The following is a 14,213-nucleotide window of genomic DNA, read 5'->3' on the forward strand; positions in this document are numbered from 1 at the left end:
GCCCTCCAGTGGCGGTACTCGGTGTTGCTCTGTGGTTTATCAAATATTACATTAAATATCATCCAAATAACTTAAAGGAAAAGCGAGGAAAAAACTGTATTACAACTCATAGAGAAGATTGACATCACACTTTAGGTATAAAATTATTATCTGCAATATTATAGATATTAAGAGATTACAGTAGTGGCATACGTTTAATATTAAAGTCTTTATCAAATATCGTGAAGCTGATTTGAAACTATTTCTATTGTATAAAGCACCATATAAAGGTGACTGGACTTGAATGTTAGCCTAAATTACATTAACATTTAATCACATAAATGTAAATGAATAGGCCTAATATTTATTTTTACGAGTGGAAAATAAGAACAATTCTCCGTGTTCCACTTCTTAGAGTGAGAATAATGTATTAATTCATTTTTTTAATTAATTAATTAATTAATTAATTTGATTTTCTTCAAAACATGATTTGATTATTATTATCTTCTTAGTCTAATCTTTATTTTAACATATAAGCATGTGTGTGTGTGTGTGTGTGTGTGTGTGTGTGTGTGTGTGTGTGTGTGTGTGTGTGTGTGTGTGTGTGTGTGTGTGTGTGTGTGTGTGTGTGTGTGTGTGTGTGTGTGTGTGTGTGTGTGAGGCTCAGTGTAACTGGAGTCATGTGATCATGAGAGATTTTTATCCTGTGAAAGTCATGAGACAGAAGCCTGACTCTGCCAGAGCTAAACACACAGACAGGCACTTTATATTAAATATATTAAATAAGGCCAATTTTTATGGCTTTTTATTAGTGCAGAGAGGATACATGGAACCTTATATTCGCTAAGAAAATGTTAAAAAATAAAAATAAATAAGATTTTCATGGCATAAATGAGAAAAGAGGAGACTAGGGTCAAAATCATAGAGGAGAAAAGTGACTTCAAACAGAAACAAAACCATATAAAGCCTCTAGGTGGCGCGCGGTGGCTCAACACCGAATCCTCCATTCACCCACATTGATGTTTATTGAGACATTTGAGCTCGAAACGGGTAAACTTTTAGCTTTTAGGCCCCTTTTTCCCTCCAAAGATTGGTAAATAACTGACATATAAACGGGAAAATTAACTAGAAAACTCTACACAATAATTAAACACAGAATCCACAGTCGACTGTGATTGGTCCTCCTTGATAAGCGTTGAGAAAAGTAACATAGAACATTTGACAACGTCGCACGTTTTCTGCTTCAGCAAGGTTATAGACATTATTTTACACATTGATAATGTTCTGAGAAATTTAATAGATATTAAACAAAGCGAATAGACCCTATTATTTAGATCCGTCGAAACTCCCGATAAGCCCCGCCCACTCGAGGCTCGTGCATGTGTTCGTGTTCGTCATTCCTACGCGTCTGGTGTATTTCTGTGAGAGGAGAGCAGCGCGTTCCCGCATCTGAGCATCACAGGTACGCGATTCATTCTCTCACGCTTTCTTTTTTTAAACTGTTCGCTATGTTGGCATTACTGCAAGTGTTACTGCATTATATATGATGACATATAACATTAAAAATAGGAAATATTTGATCAAAGGCCTGGTCAGCCCGAACTCATTTGAAATGTCTTGCATGCGCAGTATTTTCAGATTTTCTCAGCCTGGTTGATTTACGTTTTTTATTAATTTTTTTAAAGCATGACAGCATGTAACCTATAATGCAATTGTCCGTTATAATGTTGGCAAAGCACATTTATATGTCATAAACTGGATGGCATCTGATGAAACAGCTGTGTTGTTTACAGTCATCATGTCTTACGGAATGATTGACAGCTGTCACTCACAGCCGAGAGATTTCAACAATCTCACTCAAACATGCAGCTCAAACATCCAGAAAATCACACAAAACAGTGAGTATATTTCACTTACATGATTACGTTTGTCATAAATGTTCTAATAAAACTCAATCCCAGACAGCAACATAGTGTCAGCCCACATGTGGATTCCAGGCGTACCAGATGTGGGCCGGATCTGTTGCTGTCTGGGTATAATAGCATTAGCATATGTATGCAGTCTTTAATTCAGTGCTGTAATGTCTCATTATGTGTGTTTTCTGTGCATAGCTGGCCAAATCAAGAGCATGCTGTTCCAACTGGGTACCAGACCGGACACACCGGAGCTTCAGGACAGACTGTGAGTACAGTGTCCTCCATCACGGACTGCTCTCACTCATATTATATCAGATATTATATTTATTATATATGAGATATTATAATTATATTATATATATTATATGAGATATTATATACTGTATATTATGTAGGGAGTGTATCCCACACTCGGAGCAAAGGCACTCAGTATACTGAAATAAATACTTTAGCCAAAGTGAATAAAAAATACTTATAGAATTGATTTAATACTTGTTCAAATTTTTATTCAGAAGTGTTAACTTAAGCAACAAATCTGTTCAAAGTCAATCACAACGAATGTAGAGTATATCCAGAGCATATCCAGAGATGAGCATAAATACATGAATATTTATTTCAAATAAAAATATGAAATTAATCAAAATAAAATACCGAACACTGTGAAATTCAATTTTTATTTAAATAAACCCGCTGTCACCTGTTAAATGAATAATCAGATTTAAAAAAAAAATAAAATTGTGTGTATTTTACCTTTTAGTCGCTTGTCAGTGTTTGAATACTAAATATGAGTTCTCCTTTGCCACATATTGCACTTTTAATAACTGTTTTAACATCAAGCACTCCTTACTTTTTATTACTGATTCGTCGTTGTTTCTTTGTCACTCTAATGCAGTGTTTCCCAACCCTGTTCCTGGCGGCACACCAACACTGCACGTATTCTTTGTCTCCCTTATCAAACACACCTGATTCAACCCATCAGCTCATAATCAGGTGGGTTAATGAACTGATGGGTTGAATCGGGTGTGTTTGATTAGGGAGACAAAGAAAACACGCAGTGTTGGTGTGCCGCCAGGAACAGGGTTGGGAAACACTGCTCTAATCTATCAATAACGTCTGTCCACTAAAAGCTACGTGGATATATTTGCATACAACGATATATAAATGATATATCTTAGTCTTAGCGAGTCTTACCAGTCTTAGCGAGCAGTGCTGTTTGACTAGCTACCTGATAAAAACAACAACCGCTTAACTATCAAGACTGACTGGGAAAACTGCTTTATCTGAAAAACTAAAGTTTCCCAGACACACTATTTCAGCTCATTTTGGTCTGAAATTCAATGAATTCCAGCATTATCTGTCATTTCACCAGCTAGGTTAACTTTAGACCTGATATAGTCCAGCTATTAGCCAAAATAAGCTTGAACATTATGCCGTTTTTGCCAGAATAACTTGCGAGATGTTTGATATTCCATCATGTAAGCAAAGTCAACAGTGAATACAAGGTGTTTGGTTTCATTTCTTCCCTCATAAAATTTCTTTGTGATCTAATTGGTGACTAGTCTACACTTGGTTTAGACGTCTATTAAATTTCCACTGACAGCCCAAAATTTGCCGTGTTTTAGCCTAGACGTCTGGCATCTGTTTGGACGGCTATTTGACGTCTTTAAAACGCTTTTTTTTGGGAAGAGAGTGTAATAAATAATCATAATCACTGGTGGTCTAAATGTCTGTATTGTTGCACACAGCCAGCAAATGCAGCACTACACAAACCAGCTAGCGAAAGAGACCAACAGACACCTGAAGGAGCTGGGCTCGCAGCCACCGCCCCGGTCCCCTTCAGAACAGGTGAGCACACTGCGCTCGCTCTTATTACATCACACATCCAGCCGGCTGTTCTCTGAGAATAACCCCGTCAGGGTGATGAGGACGCGAAGCGGAGGGTTCTCCATCAGCCTGAAGGGGTTTATTCTGAGATAACAACCGGCTGGATGTACATTATCTCGCTTATTACTCGGCTACTTGCCACATAAGTAAACAGTTAGGCACAAAATATTGATCTGATTTGAACATTTGTATTAGGTCTTTAAACACAAAGCTTCGCGGAGAGAACAGTTTCAGCGGCAACATTTAAGAGATATGATATACAGTCATAACACTTATTACACAGCATTTCACCACATTAATAATTATGGGGATAAGAGATGTTAATTTCTGATTAAACCGTTTTAAAATCGTACCTCTTTGTATCTTATAACCCAACAGTGTACAGAACAATAGACACAAAATGGCGCTGCGTTTGCATGAAACGAGAGAGCGAGTCCACGATACTGGATGGCATAATTAAATAACTGTACACAAAATATTGATTCGACTGACTTTGAATTCTTTATTAGCTTAGCAAACGCAAAACTTCCACAAAGAAAAAACCTTCCTAGTGAGTGTATAGCGCTGCAGGCTGTGATAATATAATATACCGCCGGATGTTACGATTGACCAATCAGAATCGAGCATTCCACAGAGCCGTGTAATAAATAAGAGATATTATGTATATTATGTTGGGAATTTATTAGAGCCAGAGCGATATATCGGCCGGCCGATATTAGGCATTTTCCATAATATCGGTATCGGCAGTTATAATGGCCGGTAATTTGATATTAAAAAAACATAAAATAAAAACGGACGATACATGCTTTAATCATCTTTCCTTGGCCTGTTATATTGAAAATGTATGTTTTACAATTTGCAGTATGATGTTATCTATTGCTAAGACCGCTAATGAGCTTGGAAACCACAATGAACTTTTTCTGCCTAAATAAAGTAATGATTACTGTATTTATAGCTAGCATATCTCTAGTTACAGTCCCTGCATTGTAAAATGTAAGTTATACTTGCGAGGAGTGAACATTTAGACACAGAGAAAAAGTATCAAACGTATCTTGTGCAGAAAAGTTAGCTTTTCTTTTACATGTGTGTGGAATCCAACAATATTTAATTAAAAATATATATATATATATCGGATTTTAAAACCCAAAAATATTTGTATCGGTATCGGCCTTCAAAATCCTTTATCAATCGGGCTCTAGAATTTATCACACCGGGATAAATCGGCTCGACATGCTAACGCTAGTCTTCTCACAGCGCCAGCAGCGGATCCAGAAGGACCGCCTGATGAACGACTTCTCCGCCGCGCTCAACAACTTCCAGGTGGTTCAGCGTCGAGCCGCGGAGAGGGAGCGCGAGTCCGTAGCCCGGGCGCGAGGCGGATCCAGACTGCAGGAAAATAACACACATTTCATCATTATCTATTGCTGATTTTATTATGTGTCGTTACCTTAGTAAAAAAAACCCTTTAATCTTGCAGGTTGATGAGCTCAGTCAAGACGAACAGCTTGTGACATTTGAAAAGTAGGTTCAACATATTCCTTGAGTTCATTGAGTCTCTGTTGAAGTGTTCAAATCTGCGTGAGAAGAGTTTCACCCAAAAGTGGAGCTTCTGTCATCATTCACTCAGACAGCGGGCCGACATTATGCTGCTAAAAGCCCTGTGACAAAACCTTAAAGCATTTAGAAAATGATGATGTGAACGGCCTGGACTAAGGGGGAATATTTGATTTGTGCCAAACTTAGTTCTTTATGGCTTTGATAATTGGCAAGAAAGATAAAACAGCACGTTTGAACTTGTGCAAGAAACAATCACTCTTTAGATTGACATGAAGGTGAATAACTGATTACATGAGTTTCAATAAGAGTAAGAATCAAATCTGAACAATGTGGGTCTGATTGCGAAATGTTTATTTGAAAAGAAATGAAGGGTGGCGAACGCAGATAGATGAGGAGCCTGTCACTGAAGAGGACCTGGAGCTTATTAAAGAGAGAGAGACCAATATCCGTCAGCTGGAGGTGAGTGAGCACTTCCTGTATGACATCATCAGCGTACCAAAATCATCTTTTCTTCAAGACCCATATGCTAATTCAAGCTAATCTGGTATAAAATCACCAGAGCGTACCCAACACTTATTTGGGGAATGGGAGAAGGATGATTTAATTTTGAATTCCTAGTTATTCATTTCATGTCTCAGAATGTGGATTTCTTCTTTGTAATTTCACCATTGTAAGTTAACAGCATAAAATGTTACCGAATTTACTGTGATCGTGTCAGATATGCCGATGTAATTACAACCGTTCGGAAAACTATTCTATACGGCGAGTCTGAGTGAATAGAGAAGAGGACAGGACACAAAAACAATAGATTTTTTGCCTCCATTGGTATAAAAATAAATAAATAGCCAATCACTGTCGAGTATAAATTAGTGCCCGAAGTATTTTTTCTCCATTCATTTCTCCCATAGGGATTAAAAAAGCAAGCTTTGATTTGAAGCAAAAAAAAAAATCGGAGAAAAATACAAAGATGCGAGACTGTGAACTTTTGAGAGCATAGGAAGACTCGATTACATCATTTGCAGAGCTTCAAGAGAGTGGCCGAGCTAAAGAGCTCTTTTGACATGTTTTTCTAGTTTCAACTCTCTGATTGGTGGGATTTTCTGTGCTGCATTATGAGCAATGTAGTTTTTCATCATGAATTCTGCTGAAACATCTCTACCACTTTGTCATCACTTGTTGATAATGTCATTTGGGGGATGAGTTATTGTACAATGTCTCAGCTGCCTTCTGCTCTCGATTCAGTCAGACATCATGGATGTGAATCAGATCTTCAAGGATCTCGCAGTCATGATCCATGACCAAGGGGACATGATAGGTGGGTTAGACTAGTTCTCTCTCTTCCTATTTCTGCACAGGTTCAGTCGTTCACACATGTTAAAGGGTTAGTTCACCCAAAAATGAAAATTAAGTCATTAATTACTCACCCCCATGCTGTACCAACCCCGTAATACCTTCGTTCATCTTCGGAACACAAATGAAGATATTTTTGATTAAATTTGAGAGCTGTACATAGACTGCCTAAGGGAATGACTCTTGTCGGCCCAGAAAGTCAATGAAGAAAATGTTTAAATATTCCATGTGACTACAGTGGCTCATCTATAAGTTTATCAAGCGACGAGAATACTTTTTGTGCGAAAAAGCAAACAAAGATAACGACTTTATTCGACTATTCCTTTTCTTCATTGTTGGCCTGAAACGAGACTTCCTTAGATTTCCACGACGCATGCGCGAGCCACGGTGAGCCACGGTAGTCACATGTGATATTTAAACATTTTCTGCATTGACTTTCTGGGCCGACAAGAGCCAGTCCCTTAGGCAGCCTATGTGGTAGTGATACAGCTCTCAAATTTAATCAAACATTTGTGCTCCGAAGATGAACGAAGGTCTTACGGGGTTGGTACAGCATGGGGGTGAGTAATTAATAGGGCTGGGTATTGAGACAAATATCACAATTCGATTCGATTTCGATTCACAAGCTTGCAATTCGATTCGATTCAATATCGATTATTTTGGATATCAGTTACAATAAATGGCAATTTTTCTCAAGGAAATCAAATCTCTGAACTAATGCTGTAAACTATGGGAGTCTAGTTGTAGCCTATAGGCTTCATTAGCCTAATATGAAGGTAATAATGAATGAATCACTTAAATTACACTTTTATTTATTTTTATAATAAGAAGATTATATGAAATATAAACATTTAAATGGTGGCTGTCATAAAAACTTGCCAGATTTATTCAAATATGCATTAAATATTGAAGAACATTAAGATAATAATGCATATGTAATATGGTGTATATATTTAGCAAAATGCTCCTCTCTAGAGTTATTTTTTCTAGCTGACTAACGAGTTTATGTGGGTTTTCTGAGGTAAATATGACGATGACATTGATTTCAAGCTGTTTAACTGACGTCTTTCCACGGTTGAAACGCTGATTGAGCGAATCAATGTGACATGATCCGGATTTGGATAAGTTGTACTCTATCTTTAACACACTTTCAGATGCTCATTCATGTTTATTTGGCGCTGTGACTGGTATTATTAACCCGGAAGAGAGATCAGCGCTGCTGCTTCTCCAGAGCGATCTCACGCCACAGCGCCAAAAACACTATTTATGTTTTTGAATTTCTAAAGAAAATGGACGTAATTTGAAAATTGAGACTTTGTTTGATATCAATAGTAACAAAGGACAAAGATTATTGCGATTTTTTGGATGCGCGCAGCCGCGATACAATGATCCATTCATTCAAATGAAACAGGATGACTAATCGATTCTTGAGATTTAAGAATCGATATCGGTTCGTAAAAATGAGAATCGATATTTATTACCCAGCCCTAGTAATTAATGACTTAATTTTCAATTTTGGGTGAACTAACCCTTTATAAAGCCTGCTTTCCTTGTGTCATCATACACAGATAGCATTGAAGCTAACGTGGAGAGCGCCGAGGTGCATGTGGAGCGAGGGGCCGAGCAGCTCCAACACGCCGCTTACTATCAGGTATGACCACCACACCTGCACACATTGTGACAGACGCTATGTTAACGTCTCAGTGCTGGTAGAGACTGTTCGTGATTGTGTTTTCTTTCCTTTTCAGAGAAAATCCCGCAAGAGGATGTGTATTCTGGCTCTTGTCATGTCGCTAGTGGCAACCATCTTTGCTATAATCATTTGGCAAGCAATCAGATAAGATGAGAGCTGAAGCTGACTGAAGTTCTGGATCCTGCTCCGGTGTGTGTCTGTGTGTGTCTGTGTGTGTGAGACATTGATAGTAAGAGAATAGTTTCTATATAAAACGTTTGTCTGTGAATTATCTGGAGCAAATACACTACAGCATTAAAACAAGAATTCAGTTTGCATGAATGTAATTCCTTTTACAACTTGTATTTCGTTGCAGGTCTTGGTAAATCTGAAATTATGCAAAACTCTTAACTTTAAGAAATATTTATTTCTTTAAATGAACTAAAATGAACTGTTTTGATGTTGTTGTGTATGATTTGATGCACAGTGTTTTGATTCTCACAAGTAAATGTATTTCTTGATAGCACATAATAAAGATCAAATAAGTTTTAATACATTGTTCTTCAGCTTTTCCTATCTACATATTTCAGTTGATCAGAGAAATGAGAAATGTTGTTGAGGATCCTGCTTAAGACTTTACACTCCAAATAAAAGTGCCATTATAAAGTAGAATTAATAGTTTATTTATTTAGTTTCTAGAACACAACTGTTTTCAACACTGATGATAACCATAAATGTTTCTTGATCATCAGATCATCATATTAGAGTGATTTCTGAAGGATCATCTGACTGGAGTAATGATGCAGAAAATACAGCTTTGATCACAGGAATAAATTACACTTTACTATATATTCACATAGTAAACAACTGATTTACACTGGAATAATATTTTACTATTTTTATATATTTTAATATTTTACTGTATTTGTGATTAAATAAAATTTTGGTGAGCAAAAGAGAAAAATCACATTTGAAAACTAGTGCAGGTTATATCCTTCAAATATAGGTTTTACTTGTAATGGTTTTATTTCGAAGCCTCCGTCAGCTTTACAAATCATCAAAAAATATAAACATGTTAAATAATAATAAATAATGTCTTGGTCCTATATTCTTAGGAATAAACTGATTTAAGTAGGGCAGCAAAGCGCAATGTAACTGTTCATCCACCAGGTGGCGCACAATAAACACCAGTGACTGGGGTCATCAGGGGTCAAAGGTCACCGATGCTGACCCAATCCTCCAGGTTGTGCTCTGTTGCTCAGATCTGTTTCAGCATCACAGATTATCATAATTACTGAAGATAATGCTGAGTTTGAAGAGCCTGCTGGAGTTATTTTCGAGTGGTTCTTCTGCGTCATTAATAATATGCATGATCAGTCCAAACACCCCCAATGTCCTCCACTGATTATCACACACCTCACTCGGCATTCTGGGACAGTGTTGAGTATGATTGAAGTGTGTGTAGAGGGAGTGTGTAGGAGTTGGAGACTCTGCATTGTTTCTTAGCTCATCCCTTTGTTTGATACATCACAAGTGCACACATTTCCTTAATTTCATGTAAAATTATTTTAATTTGACCACTGACCATAGTTTCACCGGGAATGATTTTTATTGGTCCTGGAGCAACCTTTATATCAGATCTCAGGAATGGGGGATTGGTTTTTAGGCTCTTATAAAACAACATCATTGTGTCTTTAAAATAGCAAAGACAGCCATATAGAAATAGAGAGAGTGTGTGTGTAGGGAAGGTAATGTTATGTTTGTCATATTTATGTTTATTACATATTATCTTTTCATATGAGACTATACTTTTCCCTTCGATCTTTTTCATTTGCTGCTCCAGAGATTATTTTTGCAGAAATCATGAGAACAAAGGAAATGTTCAGTGAAAAGAGTCGGTGGTCCTGAAATTTGTGAGTGTGTGTGTTTAATTAGGTTATTACTGTAAGTCCAAATAAAAACTACAGATTTTTAAATCAATGTTTTCTTAAATGAGACAGAGTAAAATTTAAATTAATATCCAGTATTTATTGTAAGCTTCTTAACCCCCCCCCCCCCCCCCCAATTGCATGCTAGTAAAACCATTCATTTGTTTCCATATTGTTAGCCATTTTATAATGTGTATCAGTGTATTAATACGCAGGATTTACTCATTAGTAACCGGGTTTCTCTGAGGAAGATAATCAGCTGAGATCATGTGTTGAGAAGAACAGTAGCGTGGGTTTCACACACACACACACACACACACACACACACACACACACACACACACACACACTAGGGTGACCATATTTTGATTACCAAAAACCAGCAAACTCAAATGATACTCGAAGTTTACTCAAAGATACCTTGTTAATTTCAATACATTTAAAGTAGGTTATGCCTCCTCTGTATGGATAGAAAATGGTTATATTGTTATATGAAAACAGGACATGTCCTGGGAAAACAGGACAGTTGGTCACCTTAACACACACACACACAGACAGATGGTGTTGTGGTGTATTTTAATCACACACTCGAGTCTAAACTCGACACGTGTGTCCGACTCTGACACAAAACTTCACTGTGCAACAGGAAATATGATCGATTGTAAGATTAACGTGATTAGACAGTATCTAATATATGTTGAGGAGTAAGTTCAATTTAGCAAACAAAAACAACAAGGAACGATAGTAAAATGGAGATTCAAAACAGAAAGCTAGACGGATCTTACAGACACAAACCAGCAGCAAGGGCAAACACACACACACACACACGGATCCGGGGACTGGGGTGTGGATCTATATATAGAGTGCTGGTGTCTGATAGCCAGCTCATGTCTGACTCTCCAACACACTCTGTCTACAACACACACACACACACACTCTACTACGATCTCCATGTTTAAACAGAGAATAAGCACAGAGATTCAAAGCATGCCATGTTTTAACACTTCCACTGATCCCTGAGTCTGTAGAGACGGTTTGTCCTCAATTTCCTCCTCAGGTGAAGTGTGTTTTACCCCAGAGTGTGAATGAAAGGCACCTTCAGCTGCCAGACTGTGGTGTGTGTGTGTGTGTGTGTTGGGCTGTTAACCAGGAGTTATTTTCAACCAGAATAAAACTGAAACAACCTGATTTGTGTCCCAAGGAGAACAGTAGCGTCCCGGTGTCATGATCTCATGCCTCATTACTGAGACGTTCAGCCAAACACACTGCCTGACATTCTCCTTTTTACTCCTGGAAAAATGTTGGATTGTACACGCTACCTTTATTAACAGGACAAATATGTTTTGTATGTAATTTTGGGGGTATAAAACACTCAATTTACTTCATTGCTATTCTCAAGTAGTCTATATTGGGGAATTGGAGAAATGTGTTTTTAGTCCGTTGAAAAGGTTTTAATTTTAATATTTAACATAAGCTCATCACGAGATGAACAACATCCAGGATCAACACTGTGCATGAGATTACATTACATTTAACCAGTTTATATGGAGAGGGACTGAAATGTTTAAGTGTTTTGACCTACACTGAACATGACGGGAGAAGATGGAAGAAGATGTTCCTTAGGGAACCAGGTTACTGCTCTCACATTTATTAATAAAACTCAAATTTAACAAAAAGAGACAGGGTTGTGTCTTTTTATTTCATCAATGTGTATCTATGTAAGAATATTTTTAATAATATGATATCATCAACACGTCTTGTTACATGTATTTTTTTTATGTATAATGGGAGTAACTTCAGAGTGTTGTCTTGAAAGAAATCAAGCATCACTGGCAAAGCCTCAAAAAACACCACACCTTTCTAAAAGATCTTTTAAAAACAGTTTTCTATTTTATTTTTATATTTACATCTTTTACGATTACATCTACATTACTTAAACAGCTGTGTTTATTGCATTATATAGCAGAAATGGAGGTGAGGGACCTGAGTGCCAAAACGGAGGCTCTAGACCCTTCCAGAGCTGAGATATTGAGATATTTATAATGTCATAAATGCTACGTGGGATCTCAATATCTCAGCTCTGGAAGGGTCTAGAGCCTCCGGGTCACATGATAATCAAAAAAAAAAAAAAAGTTTCTCCAATCATCTTTAAACTCTGGATTCTGATAGAGGGCCATGAGACTTAGACCTGAGTGCAGAAACGGAGGCTCTAGACCCTTCCAGAGCTGAGATATTGAGATATTTATAATGGATAAATATTTATAATGTATCTCAATATCTCAGCTCTGGAAGGGTCTAGAGCCTCCGGGTCACATGATAATCTCTTCACCTGTTCCTCATCAAACGTTTGATATTGAAGAGGGAAATGAGGAATCATATGAGCTGGTGCTGACATGATTATTCAATATTTGAGATTCTACACCAGATTTGACAGAATCAATGATTGCTTTAGTGAAGACAGAATCAGGAGTCAGCCTGAGCGCTCCACCTGCAATCTTTTTTTTATTTTTATTTTTTTATTTCCAAAATTATATATTAATACATTAGAAACAACAATTCACATATATTTTCCAAATTATTATACGCATCATGCAATATGAAACATTGAAGTTAACATTCTTATCAATGAAATTAAAGAACATTAGGATTACATATAAAAAATAAAAAAAGAAACATAACATAGCCTAACATAAAGGAGGTAGGTATACACAGTATACATATAGCCTATAGTTACATTAAATAAGAGGAGTTCAATTCTTTGAAGATGTCCATCGTTCTGGTTGCTTTGCGATTTGAGAGACCTTCAGTGTTTCAAAGTAAATTTTCAAGTCAGCTTTAAAGTGGTAAATGTTAGGTGTCCTTCCAGACCATTTATGTATGTAAAATTTACCAAGAAATACGATCAAATTTAACATAAAAATGAGACTCTTGTTTATATCTTTTTTACCATAAAAAAAAAAAACATCTCTTTCTTCAGGGGGACTCATCTCTTCCACCGGCTCCCTGCACGAGATATATCCAGCTGCAGACCCCCGCAGCACCACCAGTTTCAGAACCCCAGTTTCAGAACCCCAGCGCCAGAACCGGAAGTGAAGGAGGGGCGGAATTATTATTATTGCTTGCATTATAATTATTTTAGCAAGCATGTGGACAAACTGGGCCTTGAGTTCCTCATTTGATACATTGTAAGTTAAATTTAAACAAATTTGTTGTGATAAAACAGGCTTGGATTGAATTGGTCCTTTTGTATAGATTTTTAACAAAATAATGCCGAATTTTCTCTTTTTTTAGATTTTGTCATTATTTTACACGAAAAATGCATGCTGCACATGTTCTTGTAAAATAAAGTATATTTTATAAAAAAAATACCCATGCTTTTTTTATTTATTTTTTATTAAACAATCAAAATCATCTTACAAATACATCTTCAATATCAAAACAATTTAATATTTTTGTAAACACAATAAATAAATAAATAAATAAATAAATAGAACATAAAATATCACAGAGGTCTAATGAGTTATATAATTTTGAAAACCAGACCAACGCCACTTTTGCGTCATCGATGGGTAACGCCCCCTTTTGGGGGAAAACACCTCTATACTGTCTATGGGAAAACAAACGGATTCCCATGAGAACAGAACTTGCACTAGATCTGCAAAGTTTCTTGATAGCAAAAATGGCACAAACTTAAAGAAGCTAACGTTACTGAATACGGGGTTACAGAGGTGTTCCTTTGAAATGGTCGAAAACTGGATTAATGACCCCACACAGCGGCCAAATATGGACTATTCAGACATCTAACGATACCACTATCTCGTGGAATCACCAAGTAAGCACGTAGCCTTTTTTTTGTTCATTAACACTCACAGTATGACAAACTAGACGAAAAAGTGGCGTTGCTCTATTTAGGTGGCGTTATAAGGT

General features: G+C 36.9%; 1 protein-coding gene across 2 annotated transcripts; it reads left to right on the forward strand.

Annotated features, from left to right (window-relative positions):
- The first annotated feature begins 1,284 nt into the window (after window positions 1-1,284).
- stx12l (syntaxin 12, like) lies at window positions 1,285-8,910 on the forward strand. Of its 2 annotated transcripts, XM_089118219.1 has the most exons (10): window positions 1,285-1,441; window positions 1,773-1,877; window positions 2,091-2,160; window positions 3,641-3,740; window positions 5,034-5,166; window positions 5,252-5,300; window positions 5,699-5,795; window positions 6,579-6,651; window positions 8,255-8,337; window positions 8,435-8,910. In XM_089118219.1, the coding sequence occupies exons 2-10, from the start codon at window positions 1,778-1,780 to the stop codon at window positions 8,525-8,527; spliced, it is 798 nt and encodes a 265-aa protein (XP_088974345.1). In that variant the 5' UTR covers window positions 1,285-1,441; window positions 1,773-1,777; the 3' UTR covers window positions 8,528-8,910. The 2 variants fall into 2 exon arrangements, with proteins under 2 accessions (XP_088974345.1, XP_088974346.1); XM_089118220.1 differs by lacking the exon at window positions 6,579-6,651.
- The last annotated feature ends 5,303 nt before the right edge of the window (window positions 8,911-14,213 follow it).

The sequence above is a fragment of the Pimephales promelas genome, chromosome 12 (assembly GCF_988280905.1).
Source record: "Pimephales promelas chromosome 12, fPimPro1.hap1.1, whole genome shotgun sequence".
Lineage (NCBI taxonomy): Eukaryota > Metazoa > Chordata > Actinopteri > Cypriniformes > Leuciscidae > Pimephales > Pimephales promelas.

Excerpts from the sequence above, each read along its gene's own strand:
- stx12l (XM_089118219.1), top strand. The coding sequence starts at position 1,778 with ATGTCTTACGGAATGATTGACAGCTGTCACTCACAGCCGAGAGATTTC. Across the intron at positions 2,161-3,640 it reads CCGGAGCTTCAGGACAGACT|CCAGCAAATGCAGCACTACA; the intron begins GTGAGTACAGTG and ends TGTTGCACACAG. Across the intron at positions 5,167-5,251 it reads GGCGCGAGGCGGATCCAGAC|TGCAGGTTGATGAGCTCAGT; the intron begins TGCAGGAAAATA and ends ACCCTTTAATCT.